Source organism: Hetaerina americana, unplaced genomic scaffold, assembly GCF_022747635.1.
Source record: "Hetaerina americana unplaced genomic scaffold, ioHetAmer1.1.p SCAF_33, whole genome shotgun sequence".
Lineage (NCBI taxonomy): Eukaryota > Metazoa > Arthropoda > Insecta > Odonata > Calopterygidae > Hetaerina > Hetaerina americana.
In genome coordinates this window covers 2,572,969-2,598,122 of record NW_027286908.1, presented here as the reverse complement: position 1 = coordinate 2,598,122, position 25,154 = coordinate 2,572,969, and the positions used below count along the sequence as shown (strand labels likewise).

Here is a 25,154-nt window from a genome sequence, read left to right as displayed (position 1 = left end):
TGAAATTACCCTGACACCAGGTGGCAGCACATCCGAAGGCGCCGATAACGTTTGTTATGTTTCCCCTCCTCCCCGCCTCTCCCTAACAACCGCGCGGATAATATTCGATCGGAAACGATAAATTCTCGACGATAACACGCATTTGATGAAATGAAAACGAACAAGCATACGGGAGAACATGGCCCAACACCTACGATTATGTTAAACTTTCAGCCTACCTCATCATCGCGTCCCGAAGTTTCTTCCGCCTGTGTTGATAATCCTTCATCCTCTTGAACTTCGTCAGCGTTGTCCACTAACTCTTCGTCGGCTTCGTAAACCAAGTTTTGGAAAGCCAGGGGAACTGGAAGTAATCCATCTTCCTTCTTCTGCTTCTCTTGAGAGCTCTTGGAAGACTTCCTTCCGCTACTCCTCCCTACCTTGCTGAAATCACCGCCGTTATCCAAACTCGCCGATTGTTTGTTGCCCATGGCAATGCCTCCGTCCAATCTGCGAGGTCGGAGGAGGAGACCGTCTTCTACCTCCTCAGCGGAATCTTTCTTTTTCTCATCCGCCCTCGCCTTCCTACCCACCGCGTCGACACCGACGGCTGTCCGTCCAGTTGCCGGGCGACGGCGGCGGTGATCAAGGGACGCAGATCGTTCCTCCGCCTCCTCGGCACGTGAGACCCGTCGAGTGTCCTCGCCTTCGGCTGAGAATGGACGACCGAGGAATCTGGGCGATGGATTCTGTTCCCCGCCGAGATTAGCACTAGCGCTCCTCTTCTCGCGGAAGGTCTTGATTCCTTCGTCGTCCCCGTTATCAATCGTTTCATCTTCATCCCCCACCCTCCCACGCCGTGATAAGGGAAAGGGACCGTTCTCGTAATCCAGTCCACGTCGGCGACGCTGTTTGCTCGCCTCCAAATCCCGTGGGGACGGTCGCGGGAGCTGTTTGGCACCTCCGTCCGTTTCCAACTTCCTACCCCGACCGTTCACGTAAGGACGGACGGGGGCGTTGGTTGTATCCGTGGTCTTCGGTTCGACCCCCACCTCGTCCAGCCGATTGCTCCGGAAACTGTTCTTGGTCTTCCTAGGATGTACTTCTTCCACGTAAGCCGACGGGACGTAGAAAGGTCGTCTCTCGGAGTTCCGCAGAACTTGCCACCAGTCTTGGTTCGTCTTCTTGATTAGGTGAAGCCTCTCGCCCTCCCTCATCCACACCTCCCTTCCCTCCTTGGTGGTGTATTCGAAGTCGTAAAGCACTTGGACGCGTACCTCCGGCATCTTTAGCGGATGGTGGGGAAGAGCCGTGGCCGGAGTCGGGTAAGTGCGAGAGCCCCGCCTCGGATGTTTTGTTTGTGTTTTTGCTTGGCTGCTATTCAACGCGCGGGAGGGCGAGATTGTTGGCGACGAGAGAAATGACGGTTCCTCCTCCGTTGCGTGCGTATTCTCATCACTCCCTTGCCATTGGTGGCACACCGACACGTTACAGGATATATATGTAGTCCCAGACACGTTATCACAGTCGCCGTTTTTTTTAAAAAGAAGCAGACCCTTTGGGCATCAACACACATCGACGCACAAAAGCACTGCCAACCAAACTCAAATCACCGCTGGCGAAGAGACAAAGAAAAGCCTACCTTGAATGAATACCTAGACTTTCAACTCAATCAAAAAATGCTTTCGACGCACGATGAGGGAGACAGCTCTGAAAAAAATCACAAAGCACGTGAAGAGAACAGGGAAAGGTCACTTCCTAAGCAGAAGGCATCACTGATCCCAAAAGAACAGAAGCACGAATGGGAAACACGACGATTCTTGACCGACGGAATTCCACCGGTGATCACACCCACTCCCAAGGAAACACGAAAGCAACTGAGTTGCTTGCAACCACTCCACTCCAACCACCGAGGACCGCCACGGAGAAACCGAGCAAGTGACCGTGTCTGAAACTCCGCCCTCATCCGTTACGTCACTCGATGTTTACGTTGCCCCATTGGTTACCGCCGGGGCTGCACGGCAAGTGAAACTTCAAGGCAGTTCGTCTGCTGCGCTGTGGTAGGACATGGAGTGACGAAACCACATAAATGTTCATCCGATTTCGCAAATAATTTCACTTCCTCTACGTTGCCTTTTGTGTTCAATACCTCCAAAAATCAAACTGTTTTATTTCATTTTTTTAAATTGACTTTGAAGTTCTCAGTCTAATAAACAGCTAGTCTTCAGGAACCCCTTGGATTCTTGATGAATTAAATGATTTCTAAAATGCAGAATTAACCCTCGAAAAATTACGTCGTACGTTGTTCAGAGATTCGGGAAAACCTAGTCGCCATTTGTTTCAGTTAAGAACTTCTAACATGATCGAGCTAGTGAAAATACAAGATAAAGGCTTTGTGAAGTAAGTCTTTAAAAATTCGTAATTAATTAAACTAAATGCTTAAACTAAATCTATGGTGAAAGAATAAAATCATGAACTTTTTAAGTTTTTATTCCTTTATTTTGAACATAATATATGGGTATAATACACCAAGAGCTTTCATATTTTGAGTATTGACTCAATTAGAACGGCATGAACTCATGAGAAATACCTATCATTAGCGAATGTGAGTGGGAATACTGAAAAACTGTCCAAGTCTCCCTGCAAGGTTGGATTAGTTCACATCTGATCCAGTACAAATGATATGCTTGCAAGGTATATGAAAACATTCACAGCAAACTTTCATCTCCTGGTAAACCGGATCCAGGTAATTCATACCTAGAGATTTACATATCTTAATACTGAATAACTGCATGTAAAATATACAAAAATACATTTGTCCCAATCTGGCATTAGATAGCCAAGATCAGAAAAAGTTCCAAAAAATTACATTTCTACAAAATGTGTACATGAGTATTTCACAGTTTTATCATGGTGCCTACCGATGATAGGCATGCATGCTCTCAGTGTATGTGAAGGACCAAGTTCTTAAAGAACAAAATCAAATAACGAGACATATAAAAAGATTGTAAATGCTATAAAATATACAATTTGATAAACTGCATCACAGTGAAATGTGGACAGGTGATGGGTTTTTAAACAATATATATACTGCTGTTAAAATATGTCCTTTTGTGCAAAATAGAGCATTGGAATTTGACCAGTAACTATGAGAAACCATAATAGTAGCCAGCCTTTCACTAATACACCCATCAATTCTCTTCACCGTCATTGGATGGCATTACATTTATGGAAACATAAAATCAAGCACTATCTGTTATTAACTTAAATGCATAATACCTCAGTGGACGCTCCACAGCAAACTCTGCCTGAGAGATATTCATTTACATTAATTATTATTAAAGCATTGAAGACACAGTCAAATTTCTGTCTTTTGGCTCTTTTGCATTATTTGAGAGTCACCTGCATCAATGGATTCCACATCATTAATGAATGGCGATAAAATTCAACTGAAGTCTTATCTAATGTGTAGCACCTTTAGATTACAGTTTGTAACAAAACAGGTACGAACAGAATATAAAAAGAAATTACACATTTGGTGACTCTTCCGAATTTTCATACTCCGTTAAAATTATTACTAATTTCCCCCCCCCATTAATGTGTGTACTTCAAATCTTTACAATTGGTAAACATAATATAATGGACTACAGCCATACCACACCACCATATCATTGGTCAAAAAGCAACCATGGACTACAGTAATACATCTTAACCCAAATACCTCCTCTAATATTTTAACATATCAAAATATTCTTCCAAAACATTGCATCTTTTGGTTCCCCCTTATACGTAGACCTCTGCTGCTTCTGTGCTCCTATCAACTTGTTCTAAATGTCCTAAACCCTAACTACAACTAGTGACCCACCTATTTAGCATAATGCAAATGACCCACCTTTTGCCCACAGCCCATAATTGACAACTAAATTCAATGACTATTTATTTTGATTCTTGAAGTGGCATTTAAATTCACCAAACTATTTATTTAGCAAACACTCCTAAAACAATAAATGTGCTCGTTAAGCAATACCTCGTTTTTTTATTCCATTCATTTAGTAGATAAAAATAATATCATGGGTTTTTATCCCTATTTGAAAGCAGTATTATCAAATAAATGGGTCGCCAATGCATAAGTCTTGAATTTCAAGGTTTCTTCACTATAAACTGACCAAAATATTGGCTAGGAAAATGGCCCAAGCAAAGGGTATCAATGCCATTCCCTCACTTTTTATACCGAGACTACAATTGGGCTCTGAATCCTGACAGCTTTGATCCGCAGCGTATGGTCCAAGTCGAGATGCGTATGCCATCACATGTGCCACATAATTCTGCTCGTGTACTCGGTGAAAAAGTTGTGACATTGGACCTGAAAAAATGTAAAAACAGGCATGAATTAAAAAGAAAAATGACAACAAAAATTGAAAAATTCATAACTATTTTATGCAGAATACCTCATAAAAAGTGAGTTCTGAATTATTATCATTCAGTAATCTACTTGTTAAGGTAGCTTTTGAATGGACACAACTACCAAATAAATATCTTCTCTCTTCTAAAAAAACACAACCCAACATCCTACTGTACAAAAGGCCCCTATTCATCTCAGTATACTCCCTGCCTCCCTTCATTCCCTCCAACTCCTACCCATTTCCTACCCCTTCCTCATTCATCCAACATTCCCTTCTTCAACATCCCACTGCCGATCAAAACGTCCTTTCACCCATTTTTCCTGCCTCCTAATGACTTCTCCCAACAATCCACTCTCCTTCCCCACCATATGCAGTACTTCCTCATTAGTTTACCTTTATGCCTATTTCAACTTCTCCATCCTTCTCTACACCCACATTTAAAAAGTCTCCAATCTGCATCTATCCTCCTGCTTCAATGACCATGCTTCTGCACTGTACATGACAATGCTCTACATCAAATTTTGGGCGAGCCTTTTCTTAACATCCTTACTGAACATCCCCATCATCAATTCCCTTCTCCTTGTGAAAGCTACATGCATGCTGGATAAGTCATCTATCTCCACAGTCTACTCCTATCTCCTGCAAAATGTTCATTAATTTTGCCTGGTTTACTTTGTCAAGCATAATGTTCCATTTAATCAATCATTAACTGTTTTATAATGCTGTTGATTTTTCCTCTCTCCTTCTTAAACTGAAACTTATCTCTACATGTATAGGCACCTTTTATTTCTAAACAACTTACATTCTAGTGTACATTTCAAAACATTTATACATTCTGATTGGCAATGGGGCGTTGAAGACTGTGATAGAGAGAAGAATGTTAGGTAAGTGAAGAAGGGACAGGAATAGGATAGACACATATTGGAAGGAAGGAAGTATACGGAGAAGAAGAGGAATTTCGATTCAGAATAGGATGTTGGGTCCTGTTTTGTTAGGAGATGTAAGGTTATTGTCACTGTACTGTTTGGAAACTTGTGTCCATTAAAAACCTAACTTAACAGGTACTGATGATAATAATAATTTCAAAACACGAACTGATGGTCCAGATTCGCAATTCTTGCAAATAACACAACATGAATTGATGATGCTATTATTACACTTCCCGCCTAATGATATTAAAATCTAAATGGTATCTGGTTGACTTCAAAGAAAACAGTAATGAATCATGATGTGCATTTCCAGTGTGGAGGTAGACCTACAAACTACTATCAGCCACCAATAAAGACTAGCATACACCATGTGAAATTCAGACGATGGGGGCTGGTTGCTTTCTCCTTTTTACCCATGGTCTACTGTAGATTTCCACTTCCTGAGAGCTCTCCCAGCTTGAATTTTGCAGGGATGTGCTGATAACACGCACCTACCAACATGGATGGACACCTACTGGGACAGCAGTAGCCAAACACTGTACACACAATAGACTATCACCAGGATTAAATACATGATGCAATACACAGCATTTCCGCTAAAATACTTAAAGAGGATGTATTACATTAAAAAATCTCCTGCCATTACATCGCCAAAAGAAAAAAGGTACTCTTTTGTATGAGAATAATTAGGAATTTTCAGAAGTAGTTATTTCTGTAGAAGAAGCATTAATTAGTGCAAACCAAAGCATGGGCCTTAGGGGTAATCCACTTTCTGCAATTTTTTCCAACGGCCATTTATACATTCTCCATTTATTTATTAAGCGCAAAGCAATTTTAGCAAAAGAAACTTCATGAATTACTGAGGAGAACTAATTTGGTCCCAAAGTATGTTATTAAAATCATGGAATTGAACAGAGAATGGACACGGTATTTGCACTCACAATCCCTATTCAATACGTTGTCAAGAGAAATTTCAGTGAGAAAACGATCACCAAGTATTACATACATAATTTCACCATTTCCTCTAATTAATTTACAAGATATTCCATTCTTACCCGGTAGATTTCAAAATGACTCTTGCAGCACTTATTGAAAACAAAAATAAAAACAAACCTAAGTTGTAACTTTTACATAATACATTAGAAGATTTTGAAACTTCACCACCAGCCATGCCTTATAATTATCGGCACATGATAAGCACATTTTTTTACCAAAACAATGTTAGCATGAGAAAATTTAAAAAATTAATCACCTGTTGCATACACGACAACATCACCCCCACCATGAGTTCCTTCATCTCGCAAAATTGCAGCTTGATGAACGTATTCGTAGCTTGTGGTATTCTCTTCGGCCGGATCAGCCCTCTGAACAATCCCTGACTTATTGCAAAAATAGTGGTAGCCCATGCCAGTGGCATAGGACAAGGTCGTGAAGTCCATGAGGTCCATGTTACTTTTGGATGCAATGCCTGCAATGACATCACATGGACAAATGAACACAACTTTCACATATTTCATTTTCACTCAAGAATGACAGTAGCAAATCAATTCAACCAACATAAAAAAGTTACAATAACTTTTGAAAAACATTAATGTGTATCACACATACTTATGTGTGCCATTTTTAAACCTCATCCAGTTCTTCATTAATTAATGGCATCTCAGCATAGCCTTATTTGTTGTCAATACACATGAGCACAATTATTATGATTGGCATAATACCATCAAAGATATGTTTAGGACGAACCTAGACTATACAACAATATAATTCCTTGCCTCTCCAAATTAAACAATCGGGCATCTAAAACTACAATAAGCCCCTCTCTATCTCCATATACTTCCTTACTCCCTTCATTCTGCCCCAACATTCCTTTCCTATTCCTGCCCCTTCCTCACTTGCCTAACATTCCCCCCTCCGTATTTCACAGTCTTAAACATCCCACTGCCGATCAGTATGTTTTGCATCCATTACTTCCCATCTCTTTATGATTTCTCCCAACAATCCCCTCTCCACCCCCACCATAGCCAGCACTTCCTAATTTGTTTTCCTTTCTATCCACTTCACCTTCTCCATCCTTCTCCACACCCAAATTTAACAAAAGCCTCTTATCTACATCCATCATCCTGCTTCATTGACCACGTTTCCACACCGCACATAGCTAGTCTTCATATAAAATTTTTAACAAGCCTTTTCTTATCATCCTTCCTCAACGTCCCTCTCATCAATTCCCTTCTCCTTGTGAAAGCTTCTTTCCCTAATGCAATTCTTCTTCTTATGTCCCTACTAGTTTGACCATTTTGGACCAAAACTCTCCTGGGATACATAAACTGTCCCACCTGCTCTAGTTTTTGCCATCCTATTTTTAATATTTGACTTAGTTTTCCTCTATCTCAAAGACTGCATAAAGTAGACATTAAAAATGTCAGAGTGTAAGAGGATGCCTCAATAGCTTAACTGTTAAATAACTCAGCCAGACATCGAGAGATCCGGGTTCCAATCCCGGTCAAGGCGAATGATTTATACACTCTGAATTTGTTGCATTGTAATTCATATTAGCGGATGACTTCGCCAAAAAGATACTGCCGCGGCATCTCTCGCAACTCTTGGAATTTGTCAAAGGTAAAACATCCTTAGTGTTTGAAGTTCGCTTTACCCTCATGGACTGTGGTGCATCGCGCATGACTACGAATGCCTGTGACATTGTATTTTCTCATCTGCTAATACTATACTTAGTCCTTCAATTAAAATAAAATTGAGGAGTTTCATTGCACTCAGGTACTTTCTACTGCAGAACACCTTAACATGCCTGTTTAAGTCATCGTGTGAGAACTAGATATCTATTATCCATATCCATGCAATATTTTATTTTTACACCTTATACGTACACGGTAAATCTGCTGTGATTTCTGGGCTAATAAATTATTTAAGTTGGCAAATTTTGATACATATAATTATGGCTTTAATATGGTGCTGATATTTACGAGTACTGCCTCCTTTGGATTCCTCCCGACAATCCTCTCTTCTCACCATGCTTAGTACTTCTTCGCTTTCCTTTCTATCCACTTCACCTTCTCCATCCTTCTTCACACCCACATTTCAATACCTTACAATCTATACCTATTGCCTTGTCTCAACGACCATGTTTCCGCACTGTACAGAGCACACTCCACTTTGTTAAAACTTTCGTAAAACAATTCTACAGCTATCTCTGCCATCATTCCCAGGAGTTAGCCATTGAAGCATCAGCAGCAAAATATCTAATCTTGTAGATATCTGAAGAAGACTTCATATATTAATTGAACTAATTAAGCTGGACACACTCATCTAACTTATATACTAACGTACTTATTAAGTTGAGCTATCCAATCAACCAAATATTAAACTAAAAATTAACAAAACAGTATTATTAAAAGTTAAATTTTGAAAAGTATTTTACTTCTAGAAATATAAGCAATTAACACAAACGGAAATGAAAGTTTAAAAAAGTTCTCCCCAAAAACTAGTTTCCATATACGTTCACAAACGTGCCCTTTAGTCACGAAATCCTTGATACAAAGATTTTCAGATGCAAAAAAGAATATGTACACAAGTAAATATAATTATATTAATTGTAGTCCTGACAGACATGGGAATTTAGTTAACCTAAGCTTTCCTATTTCACAACCCTGCATCCACTTAATCTACAATGAGTAATACCAGTATTCATCCAAGCAATCAAAAGTAAGGCACAAACTTGTCCCCCAATAGATTGTACACACCTAAGACATCACTGCCTCTCTTGGGGTATCCGTTAATGCTCATGGTGTGGCCATGGTCACTGGTGACAATAAGGAGAGTGTCAGAAGAAAGGTTGGGCCAGAAAGATGAAGAGGAATGACTGTTTGGATTCAATGATGACTCCTGGTCCACTTTGATTGAGAGGGAGAGTTTCTTCACCACGGCAATGACAGCTTCCTCCATAACAACGGTCTCATCCAAAGCTTTGCGAGCTGTTCCACGATGGTGTGCTATATCTATCTTACCACCTTCCACCTGTGGATGGATGAAAGTGACATAAGTTCAAAACTACATGGGACGAGTATGGATACAAGGTCAAAATTTCTGTGAAGGCTTCCACAGAAAGGTTTTGTTGATTACATTTCTGTTGGGGATTTGGACTTTAGTTTTTCACACAATGGTTTCGGCCAAGTTCCATTCTGCTTCTTCAGGTGTTAAGGTTACAGAATGGGAATAAATAAAGAATGCTATGGAATCCTAAACAGGTAATGTATTCACCACAAAGCACATTTGACTTTGAACAGATCAATATTCAGTGAATGTTTTGGATTCATCTAAAAAGAAGTACTTATCAAATAATCTGCAAGTATAACATATGTATTTAGTTCATTATTCATGATATTGCAGGGTATTAATATCTTAAATAGGGTATAAAGTTTTGATTTACGTTAAAATATCAACGTTTCTGGCATCATTTACCCCAAATGGGTATTGTTTCAAGGGCAACCAAATCTCATGTTATATCAAGGGAACAAAAAGTTCATAAGGTCAATGGCGGGTAGCAGTGTGCTAAAAAGGAATTTTGAAATGCATAACTGGAAAATTCAAAAAATTTCATTGCCATATTGTTTTGCTATAAAACTGAGCAGAATTCACACTAAAGGAGTTTCTTTTTAGATAGATCAATTTTAACCTTTTGATAAAATCATTATGCCGACTCCCTAAAAGTCATATCTCAAAAGCACTTTAATTCATAATGTCTTCCATTCACATAAGTCTATATTCTCAAAGGTATAAACTGCATTCCTAAACGTACAACCAGAATAACATATGGATTTTTTTAAATCCTGTAACGTATTTTTTTTCCACTGACTCCTTTAGGATCCAAAAGTATGCATAGAATGGAAAATTTTCCTACTACTGCTAAAAACTTATCACACATTGTTCTTGATGTGCATTCTGTAAGAACTGTTACCTCATTATGAAATATTCTGCAACCATCATATCACATGCTTTCATGATGGCATAATCAAGAACCTCTGCTGCAGTTTACCATAAATTCCTGAAATCTTCTAACTTGCACAGAACTACTCCACAGAATTGTCGCTTACCTAAGATATACTTTTAGCAACATTTTCTGCTGTTTTTTGACTCTGATGTTGTTGATTTCATAGATGCTGATCATTTAAGAAATAAAGAAAATACTTTTACTTAATCAGAGAACACTGTTGTTGATGAAGACTGAATCGATGAGAATTAAGACCGATAAACTTGGAATTTCTCAGAGGAGTAATCAATTTAGGTATATTCTGCTCGCACATTGAATTGCCTGCAAGGTTAGCTTGCGAAGCATTTCTTTCCTTATCACGATTAATCCCTGAAAGGGCTCTCCATCACTTAAGGAAACCAGTCCTGACTCACAAAATTGAAGGGAGTTGAAAATTTATCTTTAAAAAGTATTCATCATGAAAATTAAAAATTAACTGCAGATAAGTGTATCATAAAATGTTGATAAACTTTTAATCTTTTGTTATTTTTGATGATAAAATTTGTCTTCTGTAGAGTGAAAAACCTTTTTAAAACACAAAATTCCATTCAATACCCTTTTAACCCCATGGCAGTTTCTTATAGCCCTCCATACATAGGAAGAGCATAAAGTTACAACGATACAGGATATGCTCCAAAAGTAATGATTTTATTTTTTTAAAGTAATTTAATGAAAAGATTTGCACAAACACTTCAAATTCTTCAAAGTACTGTCCTTAGGCCTCTACACATTTTTGAAAGCGATTGTGCCATGACCTGTACACGCCCTGGTGGGCATCTTCAGGAACCTCTCGCAAGGTCTCCATCACAGCTGATGGGATCTCTTCTCTATAGACTAAAAACTGGTTCCTTTCAGGGCTGCCTTCATCCGAGGGAACAAAAAGAAGACTGCTGGGGCGACGTCAGGACTATAGGCGGGCTGGGGCAGCGTTGGTACCTGATTTTTGGCCAGGAACTCAATGGATTCATAGCACGTTGAGGCAAGGCACGTTGTCATGATGGAGTTGCCAGGTAGTGGAGAGGTCTTTTATCGTCATGATGACCCTTTTTCGGAGTCTTTTCAGCACATCCACAGACTAGGCAGCATTAACTGTCTGTTCTTGAGGAACAAACTCTTTATGGACCACTCCGAAACTGTCAAAAAAGTCAATGAGCATTGTTTTCACTTTTTATTTGCTCGATCTTGCCTTTTTGGGCTTTAGGGACCTGGTCGGTGTGCCACCAAGAGCTTTGGCATTTTGTTTCTGGATAGTATTAAAAAACCCAGGTTTCATCACCAGTTGGCAAAGGAGTGGGGGAATGGGTAAAGCAAACGGCACTGAGTAATTAGGTGATTAAGTAGCAGGCTGGATGGGGTTACTACGTTGTTGAAAAAGTTTTGCTTGATGTCAGTTTAGTTGGCAGATGGGAGAGGAAAATACAATAACCAGGAATGTGAAGGGTAAAGAAATTCGTTGGTCAAAACATCTCCTCCGTAATTCATGAGCTGAAATATTTCTAATTGCTCCAGTGCATCTAGGCAGTGGCCTTTCTTCTCAATGAGCAAGATATCCTGGATAAAATCACTGCAGTGGCCACAATCTCTCAGGTATTTGGCAAAGAGTGACGTGGAGAAGTTGGTTCTAAAGCATACTCGGTGCTCCTTTACTCTCGTCTCAAATCTCCTTCCTGTCTGGCCTATGTTTATCCAGTTGCCGTCTTTGCAGAGAAGTTTGTACACCCCACTCTTGTGAAGGGGTTCAACAAAAGAACCCCTGCACAAGAGTGGGGGTTCTTCTTAATTTGTCCTATTTCCACATCTCTCTTGGGGTCTTCCTTTCGCAGGAAATATCCCTTCACTTTTCCTCCCCTTCATTATGCCACTAGCTAACCCATTGTACCTCAAGGTGTGTCCAATTCATTTCTAGTTCTTCTTCTCTGCCGTTGAGTTCTCCACATTGCCCTTTCGTCTTCTGCATTTCTATTAACTTCCTCATTCCCCTTTCTCTGTCCATTTAGTCTTCTTCACCACCACATTTCAAAGGCTTCTCCTCTTCTTCATTGGTCCACTTTCCCAGTGCTCCATGTCTCTAATCCATAGAGTGCCGCACTACAAATGTTTCGATGAATTGCTTCCTTGACTGCAACCTCAGGTGTTCTTTCAACATTGCTTATTAGTATGTATTAGAAATATTGAAACCAATTAATGTAGCCCTGATTGTGAGTAGACATTAATGAGCTCACTTAAAGTTTCTCCCAGAATAGTTCACTTGAGAAGAGAATCTTGATTATTATTTGATGAAGATATGGAAGATATTGAAAATGTTCCCAAACAGACAAAAGGAAAATGGGATGGTTTGTTTTGAACAAAAAGAGAAATATATGTCAACAGAGAAGCTTGCATAATATGCTAATGACTGAACACCATTCTCTCAAAGTTTAAAATTTAATCTGGGTTTATCTGGGTTCTTGGTTCACAGACCTCATTTGCCTTACCTGAACCGAATGGCATTAATGTGGCACTTATTTCTTTTACTGAATTTGTTGGACGTCTCTTACCACTAAAACAAAGCCTCTTGGATTGTCCTTCATGGCATCAATAGCTGCAATTACCATCTCGGCTAGTGAAGGTGTTCCAGAGTCAGAGTCATTTCTCTGGTAGTCATACGGCATGTGCCCATTTGCAAATATACCTGCCATAAAAATTCCTAGGATTATTATGTTTCTTACAACCTGATTGGACTGCCAATTGGACTGCATTAAGAGTAATCACATCACTTACCAACGAAAATAGATAAACCCATGGTTCATACGTACCAGTCCAAGAAAATGAGGAAAAAATATAACAGCAAAACTAAAAAATACTAAAATAAAATACGTCCATGTAAATGCTTTTTTTCATATTATGAAATCAACGCAGGATACATTTTTAATATGGAAGAGTGCCACTATTTTTGCCACTGCAGGCCCTTTTAATTTACAAGCAACACTCCACAATTACTTATCTCATTATTTAACAGAGTGAAATGTTTAAAATCTAAGATATCATGTTATCTTCCTAATGTTACAAGGCAAATTGGAATGACAGGAGCCTGTTTTTCTTACAATAGCCCACTATAATATATGTTTAATTCCGTCTACTAATAGCCAACATAATGTTTTAGGAAAATATTAATGAAATAGTTGGTTAATCAAAAAATATTAGCAAAGGCAAGAGCTCCCGATAGTGGAAAATTAGAATAAAAAAGGAAGTACAATTGTTAAATTTCAGAGAAGAGACAGCAAAGTTTCTATCACCCCAAAAACAAAAGTATCTTTCATTTCACTTGGTACCCATTGCCTCAGACACTAAAATTACTGTTATTAGATTCCACCGTGAACACAGGAGCACCATGTACACATTACAAACAAGAATTAGCTCTTCCCACACCCATTGCAGATTTCTCAACATGCAAGCCACCACTACTTTCCTCTCCCAAAAGCCATTGTGATAGGGGTTGCACCAAACTGTTAAATCAACTGATTAAGTAATGTAAATCCCAAAGCAGCAAATCTGAGCTTACTCACTCATATGACTGCAAATTAGTAAGGCAATACATAAAAGATCTACATAAGTACAAGAAATACACATATCAGTCCAACCAACACAAAATAATAGAAGTCATGCAAGAATAAAACCATAAAAATTATTTAAAAAAATGATGAGTGTAGAAATTCAGTGCACCGATTCATCGTTATGTGGGCGACAGGAGGATGATTGTTCTCAGATTTTCCTGCACGCAAGCCAAGTAATTCATGCAAAGTAAAAATGTTTGAGAGCTCCATTTTGTATTCGACATCCAGAGAAAATCAATGAAAATCCATCGGGCTTATGGTTCAAGGAAGGGAGAGACTTTGGGAGAATTAAAAAAAAAGATTGTATTGCATACATTAAGACAGTATTATTTTTTTGTCCATGTAGAGCAGTCACCCCAAAATTACAGCCCAGAGCAGAAGAAATGATGTTGATCACTCAAATGAGGTTCATTCCCTCTCCCAACCTCCAGAATTTTACAAAACCCTTATACCTAAGAAACCTAAAACCAAATTGAGTCTTGTGGACCAACAATTTCTCAAGGATATAGCAAGAACACAAGGCTTTGTTTGACATCCACTGCACAAGGAACTGATAGCTCTACTAATGGGAAAGGCAGGCAGCTCACTGCCTCATCACTCACTAAAGCCTAAAGATGAGGAATTGGAAAGACAATATACACTCAATAAAAGATGCAATTATTTTAATGAATCCTACACATGTTTAAAATACTCAAATTTAAGTGTATTCTTTATTAAGTTCAATAAGGAGGAGCCCTTTAACTAGTACAAGGCTTCTGAGGGGAAGGAAGACTATACCACTTCTTTACATATCTTATGGGAGTGGGTGGGAGGGCCAGGAAAAAACTTATGTTAAAAAATTTAAAGGGTTACTTATCCTTTTCAAAGCCTTGTATCAAAATCTCTGAGTGAGCTTTGCTAGTACGAGAGGCTGAATATTAGCAGGATGCTGGTCTGATGCATTTGGTCTCTCTGATGTCAAGTTACTTCTCAGCATTTTCAGTCTCATCATAGTTTTCCAAAATTGTAATTTTTCCCTTTACCATTGCCATTATTATTACTATTTTTACACTTAAAACTATAAGCACAGTAATCAATGCAAAGGTTGGTTTGGTAAGTTATGGTAGAGTTCACCCACTATGGAACCCTACACTGCAAGTGAAATTCACATATCAGGGTAATTAGGGGGCCAGTTCCTTTCTGTGTCGGTTATGGTTTCCCAGGTAGATCTGGTACCCAAAAAATCACACAGCATGGGTAAAGCTGAGGGTGCCCAGAGCGCTTTGCCCGGGAATCGAACCCAGGATCCTCCGGTCAGCAGTACAACGCTCTACCCCTGGTCTACCGTAACCCACATTTTATTATTACATTATACATTATTCATAAATGATGTCATTTGTGGCTTGTATGCACGTGTGTATATGCATAGGTATTCGTGTGTTTATATGTATATTTTTCCACCTCTAAGGGGAAATGCTCACTTTACCATCCAGGTGCTACATTTATTTGAATAAGGGAATGAAAAATGTTTTTGGAAACTACCATTTTACTGTGAGGCTTCCTTCATATTTCCTAGTACCGTATATAACTCATACTCCTAATTGATCCAATTATTGCAGCAATGTGCTTGTTCTTTTAAAAGTGGGTTTTTATGAGGTTTGACCCAGCAAACACAAAAAACAACAGCGGATGTAATCGGGAGATATGCCACTTAAAGGGGGGCATAAATCTTACCTGTGTGGAAGAGAACACCCAAATGACTGGCCAGAAAGTTGACTGATCTCGGTCATGCCACTGTTAGGAAATCCCTTGATCAAGCAGTCTGACCAATAGCAATGAAAGCTCTGACTGATAAGAAGACGTGATTACATCTGATGTGCAACCTGTAAGGGCCGATTTACTCTTAAAAAAACATATTATTTTTATTTTATATATTAACATCCTTCCAACCTATTCAATTCCCATAACTTTGTGCGAACATATAAGAGCCATGGTTCTCAAAGCTTCTCCACCTCAACCAAGCTAATCCTGAAAAGTCATCCCTCAGTGTAAAGGAACTTTTGAGTTCCTAATGTAACCAAAATAAAGTTGAAGAAAATGATTCTTTTCATTGCAAGAGTAAATTAAAAAACAAGACCACCACCACAGCCATCATTAACGCATCAAATCATCAACCTGGAGGTTGGTTCATGAGGTGATGGTATAGCTCACCCCATATTAGGCTCCACTGCCTGTGAGTCACAAATCAAAGTTCACCTTCACAAATCAAGTACCTTTCCCAGTTTAGGTAACCGGGCAAGGAACTGAACTCTTTAAGTTTCCCCAGAGAGTTCTGATACCTAGAAATAGCATATTGAGTGCGACTGAGAGGGTTCAGTGTAACTAGGATTTGCACCTGACAACCTGATGAGCAGATGAAAGGATCGATTAAGGCTAACATGCCACCTACTTGCATACATGTGAATTATGAATCACAATACTACACTGATGCAAAGCCTAAGAGTTAGTCACGTGTTGAGGCTATGTACTTACAAAGGTTCATAGCAATCAGGGAAGTTGTTTTTGCATGGTTGAGTAGCATACATCATTTCAATTTTACAAGGTTTCTATGCAAACTACACCATCATCAAAAGAATGAATACGTTGATAACATTTCAGAAAAAAAACTAAGAAAACTACAAAACCGCTCATCATTAGCCTTAAGTTAATATCACACTAAATCTACCATACACAATGATCTTGCACTACTACTACTAAATCTACTGTACACAATGATGACAAGTCTTCAACTTGAACTCCCATGGGAAAAACAGGTCATAGGTTTGCAGAGTAGACGTGAAGGCTTTACTCTATGAAAAAACTTATATGTACATATAAGCATATACATGCACAAAGCATACATTCAGGAACATGAAAAGCATATGATGAACATTTAATTTTTAAATATGCAAAGCTAAATTCAAAGAAGCTTACTTGAGAGCATTACACAGACAAGCAACTTTCATCTCATGAGTATTTTCAGAATGCAAGGATTGATATAATTACTTTTTTCTTATGCCCTGAATGTAAACTCACACTAAAGTGAAATATTTTGGTCATTTTAAAAAAACTGTGCTCGTCTATTAGGAAACAGAAGTGTTCTTTTAACTGTTAGTTTTAGCATTTTACATGCATAACTGTTGCTTATATTTCCTTCGGCATTTATTTCTCTCAAATGCAAGTGGAATTTATGTTTTTCTTTGGGATATACTTGCACAATACTTGTCCTACAATGCACACCATCCAGGGTTGCCACAGCTCTCAATGTTGCCATTTAATAAGGCTTGCAGTGGATTTAAGCCTAAAAATTATATTTTAAAAAGAAGAATTATTTGAATTCATTTTAACACACAGACACATTAAGTCCTTTGGCTTAGATTCCTAAATTCCTGAAAAATAATTTAAGTTTTGTTTGCTGCAGATTTATTTCAATCCTTAACAACTTTACTGCCCATATGAGCTAACATTCTGCACACGATTGCATTTCAATCATGTAATGAATGATTGAAAATTAAAATTAATTTGATTACATTATTTTATATTTTGATTAAATAATTAACCACAGCAAAGGGCAGAGGTGTAACACCACTCATCAATACCTTGTGCTACCAACATGTTGAAAGAAACATGAAAAAATGGCCTAATAAAAACTAAGGTTATGAAAAAATGTTCTCTATAACACTAGTTCAAGGGTATTGCTTTTCTATGAATTACCCCAGTACCATTAACATAAAAAGAATCATGTGAGAGACAGACTCAAACAACATAAACATGAAAAAGAGTACAAAATACAGAATACAAAAGCTACCCACAGCAAGGCAATAGGAATGCAAAAGAATAGGAGAGGGATATAAATAAATAAATAAATATATATATATATATATATATATACATATACATATATATTATATATATATATTAAATATATATATATATATATATATATATATATATATATATATATATATATATATAATATATATATTATATATATATATATATTAAAAGAGCAAGTTAAAAATTTGAGGCCCAACAAACCTAACAGGTATTTTGATTTGTTCTTTTCCCTTGCAAGCTCCCGAAGATCACCAGCAGTAGAGAGCACACGAAATGGCAATCCTCTCGCCTGCTTGTCTCTTTCCCACTCGGACATCAGATTTAAACCATCCTGCCGACGACATGCCCAATTATCCACAGGGTCATATTCTGTAGCATTGAATAGTGTCTGCAGACACTGGCGACCACCTCCCATAATCACCTGCAATGCAATGAGAGGATGAAACGTAATACAGAGATGCCTGTTCCATGAATAAGGGGGAGTGGAATACATGAATACAGGGACAAATGTTACAGATCCAATCAATTTTAAAATCCATTTACAAATGCACACAGCATACTTTATTCTCCATTATACATATGATAAACAAAACAGGAAACGTTAAAGGGAGATTTATAATATCAACAATTAAAAAGAGTTTCTCAAGATTTTAGAATGAGCCTTAAACACCATCAACAATTATCAACTTCTTGGGTGTGAGCTCGTAATAGAAGAAAATGAAACATGACAGGGAAAATATAAACATTTCCACTAAATTATGGAGCAAAAGAATACATAGGATGGAAAATTGACAATGTTGAAAGTTCACCTTAAAATTCTTTCCTGGTTCATCTTCAATTAATTGACGAGCAATGTCTTTGCATTTTCCTTTTGCCTTGTCTGAAAGTTTCCCATCACACTCCCAGCGTCGATCGGAAGAGTGAGCATACAAAGGACTAGGCGTAGCATGCGTCACTCTCATGTTGGTCACAAACCCTAAACACAACATATTTACAATTACTGTAAGACACAACGCAGACGTTATAAAGATATGCATCATCAGCATAATCAACTGAACCTCAATGTAATAAAACCCAATTAGTATTTTTATTTTAAAATCCAAATGGTAAGTCAATATAAATAAATCAATCGAGCAAGTACCAAATGGCAAATTTCTTGATTTTCACCTAAGCATGATTCTCTCACAGGAACAGCAAATCAATGTTTTGCGGTATAAACTTAGTAATACCCGCCACCATTTCAAACACCCATGGCATAAAACAATCAGTAACATTCTCTTGAGTTGGTATCCTGGTGATTTTCATGAGGACATTTATTAAAGTAATTTTTTTTTGGGTTCTTCAAATTTCTGCACTGAAATATTTAAATTGCAAACAGGAGCTACGAGCATTATATCCAGTAAATGATATGACTCACCTTCCAGACAATTCTCACTCATTTACAACTACTTCTTGTATGTTGTATTAACATTCTACCTACAATGCTGTAAAAAAAATTACTTAAAGGATTTTCCTGCAAATTTTAATCTTCGTGATCGCTCTACCAAAGCAAATAATCAACTACACTACTAATCCATACAAACTAAAGCAAATAAAGGGGGAACTCATGAAATAGGTCTCATATTGTGTAGCAAATTACCAGCAAATATGAAATTCATAAATTGCTTACTCCCAAAACTTTGTAACCCTGAAAGTAATACCGCCATAAGCTACTCATCTCTAGCTAATAAATTTAGCATACGCTACTTATCAGCTCCTTACCCAAGTACTTCACAAGCTAACTTGCTTTTTGCAAATGCACCATTGTCAATGTTTGTCAAGCCCTGTTCTGAAACCAATCTAAAAACTATTGACTCCACTCTCAGAAACAAATCCAGTACTGACCCTGATGACATTCCTGGTGAAGTTGTTAATCATTTTTTTGAAGCCATAAAAGCTCCCCTTTTATTTTTAATCAATGAATCTTCGATGCAAGGGATTTTTCCATTCCAATTAAAAGAATCAAAAGTAGTCCCCATATATAAAAACCATGGATGTGTTAATGATTTAAACAACTACAGATCAATAGCCATCCAAGATACATTTATTAAAATACTTGAAAAATCCATGTATATGCAAAGAGCATCTTATTTCGAAAAAATTTCCTAATACCCAATTCTCAGCATAGATTTAGATCTGAAAGGTCTACCACAACTGCCAAATGTCAGGTTATCAACAGCATACTTAATTCAATAGATGCTAAACGCAAACTCTCAGAATGTTTTTTGACTTGTCAAAAGCTTTTGACAATGTAAACCACAATAGACTAATAATTAAACTCAATAGAATAAGAATTAGAGGAATTCCTCTATTTTGGATAAAGTCCTATATTCTCAATCGCACTCAGAAAGAGGTGTTGTCAGTAATGGGTTAAAATATTCATCCCAAGTACACAAAGTTTACAAAGGCGTTCCACAAGGCTCAACCTCTGGGCCACTCCTTTTTCTGATATATATCAATGACCAACCTAACTGCTTAAAGAATTATGAAGGAATAATACCAGTGTTGTATGCTGATGACACTAATGTAATAATCAACACAAACATATCCCAGCCTTGTGGAAAAATCAGGGTTTATCACACTTGCAATAAACAAGTGGTGTACAGATAACCTTCTAGAGTTGACTATAAATAAAAGAAAAATATAATGCTTCACAAGTAATAAGAATGTGACAGATAATCTCCTTGTAAAAATTAATGACCTATCATCATGGACCAATATAAATCAACATAAGCTCAGTTCAACCAGCAATTTATTTAGACACCTGAATGAGACTACAAGCAAAACTGTACTTCTCAATTTATATTATGGGGAAATGTATTCAAATATAACCTATAGTATAATATTATGGGGATCTGCTGATATTTCTCTAACCGTCATTAAAATGCAAAAGAAAACAATTAGAATAATTACCCAGAAACCTCACAATGCTCCATCAAGGCCAATTTTAAATGAATTAAATTTGCTACCAATCCGGTGCATCTACATTATGTTTTTAATTCTGTATATAAACAAAACATTGGCAACTATTCCCTTAACTCTGCCTATCATCATCATTGCACCAGAGGAAGGAATGACATCTATTATGGGAATAAAAGAACTAAAGCATTGAAATTAGGACCCAATGAAATGAGCATCAGATTATAAAACTACCCAAAATTATGATGGATACCAAGGGAACTAGAGCAGCCAGGGATAAATCAAAAAGATATCTATAACATAATATGTTCTACCCGGTTGACGAATATCTCAACAATATTCCTCACCAGTAAGTTCATACTATTATTTTATAGCAATGGTGATAGTCTGGATCATATTAATGGCCAATGATTTTTCTAAATTGATATTTCATGTGCATGTTACAGTAAATGTCCATGGGTTGGTGCCAAATATTATGTAACTGTGAGGACCATTTTTAAAAATTTAAATGAGCCTGTATCTTTACTCCTTTTTGACATGACTTATATCATGTAAATAAACCAACCATCTGGTATTTTAGTACTATGATCATCCCCCTTTATAAAGGTAAAGGAAATAAACAGCACATGAGCTCTTATCGTCCAATATCTATACTCGATCAATTCGGTAAAATTTTTGAATTAGTGTTTTATTCTCAATTAATATCATACCTGGAATCGCACAAACTGTTATCAACCTCCCAGCATGGATTTAGAAAATCCATGTCCACCACCACTGCTACCTACCATTGTATAAACAAAATATTGTCTGACCTAGACAATAAACTGGAATCTCTTGTTTTATTATTTGATTTCTCCAAGGCCTTTGATTGTGTCAATCATCATATGTATTTGCTGAAACTTCAAGAATCTGGCATAAGAGGTACTCCATATAATTGGATTAAATCTTTTCTAAACAACAGAAAACAGAGTGTAAGTGCTACGAAAGATGGAATATCTCATGTATCGCCTGCAAAAACAATATCCTACGGGGTTCCCCAGGGATCTGTTCTTGGCCCAGTGTTTTTTCTCATATTCATAAATGACCTCCCAAGGATGCTTAATTCTGTACCTAATACACTTCACATACTGTATGCCGATGACAATAATGTCTTAGTATCTACCTCTTCAATCAACGGCCTGGTATCAAGTGCTAACAATACTGTCCACCTTTTGCAAGAGTGGTGGGATCGTAATTTTCTTCATATTAATAAGGAAAAAACAAATTTAATATACTTTGTAAATAAAAATAAGCCTCTAACAGATATTTCAGTGTCTTTTGACAATGTGATTATTCCAAGGAGTGATAATACCTCCTTCCTGGGTGTTACCCTGGATAGTAGACTAAACTGGGATAGCCATATTTCTAGTTTACGCAGAAAATTCTGTTCGGCGTGCTATTTGGTACATTCTATCAGGCAAACTGTAAATAATGAAGTTCTTATGTCTATCTATTATGGTGAGTTTTATGCCCATGTAATTTTTAGTATTCTTTTTTGGGGCCCATTACCCTGTGCTCATGTTGTATTTAAAATCCAAAAGAGGATACTAAGACTAATGTACAATGCACCCCTCAGAGCTCCATGTCACCCCCTTTTCAAAAAACTTTGTATTCTCCCTCTTCCCTGTGTGTATATGCTAAGTGCTATTGTTTATGCTAAACACCATATCTCATTATATACCAATAACGATAGCATTCACAATCATTATACCAGGACCTGCAGTCATCTACATGTGAACTTCATCAGAACTTGCAAGTCCACTTTTTCCCCCCATAACATGGGACTTTTATTGTATAATAACCTTCCTCTGGTTATCAAGAGCATAGAAAAAATGTCCACCTTTAAATTCAAAGTGAGGGACTTTTTCATGCTACACTTATTCTAACCATTGATGAGTTTCTCAACATGTAAAAATGTATTGTATTTTATGTTAAGATCTTTGACGTGCCGTATATTGTGGAACATGAATGTACCCAGATCCTCAAGTGGGCACGCAAATTTACTTTCCAAACAATTTGATAGCACACATTTAACAGTGACTTGATATTTTTATGTAAAGATATATCTTGATATAATGTTGCTCATAACATCATGCATAAACCATCCCTATTCCCATCAAATAATACAAGTCTGAGATAAACAGATATTTGTTTCCTAAGAGAACTTCAATTAGTTACTTGACCAATGGGTACCAATTCAGATACAGAAATACCCCTCATGGTTCCTAACTTGCAAGAGTGACTAATGTTAGTGGAAAATAGTGGGAGAGAGCCATTTGTAGACATCCCAATAGAATTTTTAGAACCTTAAGGCTCCACAAATAGAGGCATTCAGAGGGCAATTTTGTTCAGCATAATTTTTACTCTCATAAAAAAAATGTGATATTTTATTGCTGTAACGATAAACAACAAGAGACATGGTAAATAAATATGTTATTTGAATTAAAATTAAACGAACAGGAATATAGAATGGAATCAAGATGTTATTGCTTTCTTCATGAATTCCAACAACCTGTGAAGCAGATAACAGTGGATGGAGTATACGAAAATATTGCAAAAAGTAGGGGTTGCCTGAAGGAATAGACATTTTATTTTAATACAATACTAATGTAAAGACTGTACTAATGAGATAAGAAATGGAGAGCTTGATCTGATCACAGGAGCAAAGGAATAACATTGAGTTGTCCCCTGTATCATAACCTATCAATTGAATCTAGAAATGATAAACTGTTAGGTGCGAGACAGTATTGTTACCTAAATTTTAAATTGTTTCTGCCAACTGTTAAGCTTATCAAAGCACAAACTTTTGGTTTTCCTAAAAATCTTCATTGATTTTATGGCAACAGCTGCCTCAATTATAACTACTGTTCAACAAACCTGCATCCTTTCCAGAATCTAATGCCCACTTTAGAATGGATGGTAGTTGGGCTTCAGGATTGAGGGAAGCTTCACATTCACCCAGGTGTACCTGTAAGACAATGACAAGTCATAAGAGCCAACAATTAAAGATCTTCATACACATCCATTTTAAACTGACAAAAACATACTGATTCGTCGACTCCAACAGTTTCAAAGTTCGTTTTTACACCACAAAATAGTGCTGTGGCCGTGGATGCTGAATCAGGAACTTGCTTATCAACAGCATATGTCTAAAAAAAACGATAATTGTCACATTAAATAAGTAGTTAATTGCATTGGTTATTCCGCATTAACAATATTAAATATCACAGAAACCACTGAATTTTCTCCAAAATTTGGAAAAATAATCAACCTTTAATAGCCCTATATTAGGGAAATCTTCAAATATTAGATTTTCTTCATCGCCCTTTTCTCTTCTATGCAGTTCTGAGTGAGGTCTCCGTTCGCTCCAGTAATGACTCTTGTACATCCTGGAGGCAGTGATAGTGTTTTGATCCAGTCCATCGCCAACAAATATAATGACATTGCGGGCAATGCCCTCATTATGCTTTTGTTGGAGTTTTAATGATTCTTCCAATTCATGAACACCATCTTTCATCCAATGACTTTGCTCTTGAAAGTAAATTAAAATTTATGACTCAAAAACAGATTACTTCTAGATACATTGGATATGTGATTTTAATATCCGTAATGAAAAAATGCAGCAAGAATTGACAAAATTATGGACATAGCTTTTTTAAATATTGGGGATTATATTTTCCCCGGAATTAGGGCTAAACTTCGAGATTTTGTTTCATTATATTTTTTGACACTCTTAAATAACCTGAGTGGCATGTTTTTTTTATATTTTGAGTAATGCCATACAAAGAAGGAGAGAAAAATACCTATATTCCTATATAACTACGGCCAACTATAGTAATAACGGGAACGTGGTTGGTATTTAATTTCAAAATACTGATCTTAGCGACTTTAAACTTAAAAAATATTGCACTTCTAATTTATCATAACAGTGGGTTTCTATCAATGAAACGGTAATAAGCACTAGATTTTGCATTATCGACGCGGGCTGCATACGATAAACTAGAGAAAGCTTGTAGAAATAAAGCATATGAATGTGCATACATTACGTTAGCAATGTCCACGAAGACAAAATAATTAACTTTTCATTTCATAAGACAGTCATCTTACTATCAAACCCTTGCAGTAACTCCGGCAGCACCAAAATTAAAATGACCTCCAACAAGTACATTTTCGTCCACGTAAATTTATGAACCAGTAGTATTGGATTCCTCCTCTGAACTATTTCGTATTAAAATATCAAAGCAGTTAATATCCTGGTACCTACTCTCTGATTCAATATATCACAGTCAAATATTGAAAAGGGACTTTACAAAATAGAATATTTGAAGCACCACCGAAATTTACTTTAAAAATT

General features: G+C 37.2%; 2 protein-coding genes across 3 annotated transcripts in view; both read right to left on the bottom strand.

The window, feature by feature from the left end:
* Nucleotides 1–1,801, bottom strand: part of LOC139691375 (rho GTPase-activating protein 15-like) — a 1,001,962-nt gene extending 1,000,161 nt beyond the window's left edge. Inside the window, exon 1 of one of the 2 annotated variants that reach the window (XM_071589170.1) lies at nt 219–1,801. In XM_071589170.1, coding sequence (XP_071445271.1) covers nt 219–1,265 — 1,047 coding nt within the window. In that variant the 5' untranslated portion in view covers nt 1,266–1,801. The remainder of the gene's footprint in view (nt 1–218) is intronic. The other variant, XM_071589169.1, reaches the window with a different exon arrangement.
* Nucleotides 1,802–2,479: 678 nt separating this feature from the next.
* Nucleotides 2,480–25,080, bottom strand: LOC139691367 (alkaline phosphatase-like). The gene is made up of 10 exons (XM_071589153.1): nt 24,908–25,080; nt 24,072–24,331; nt 23,848–23,949; nt 23,678–23,768; nt 18,613–18,779; nt 18,005–18,224; nt 12,893–13,026; nt 9,070–9,343; nt 6,564–6,779; nt 2,480–4,342 (listed from the first exon to the last, which is right to left on the bottom strand). Exons 1-10 carry the CDS (start codon nt 24,966–24,968, stop codon nt 4,134–4,136), a joined length of 1,734 nt encoding a protein of 577 aa, XP_071445254.1. The 5' UTR covers nt 24,969–25,080; the 3' UTR covers nt 2,480–4,133.
* Between the last annotated feature and the right edge of the window lie 74 nt (nt 25,081–25,154).

Coding starts and splice junctions, on each gene's coding strand:
- LOC139691367 (XM_071589153.1), bottom strand. CDS start 24,968: ATGTACTTGTTGGAGGTCATTTTAATTTTGGTGCTGCCGGAGTTACTG. Junction 23,950..24,071: donor CTAATATAGGGCTATTAAAG/GTTGATTATTTT, acceptor CGTTTTTTTTAG/ACATATGCTGTTGATAAGCA. Junction 23,769..23,847: donor CTGTTGGAGTCGACGAATCA/GTATGTTTTTGT, acceptor ATTGTCTTACAG/GTACACCTGGGTGAATGTGA.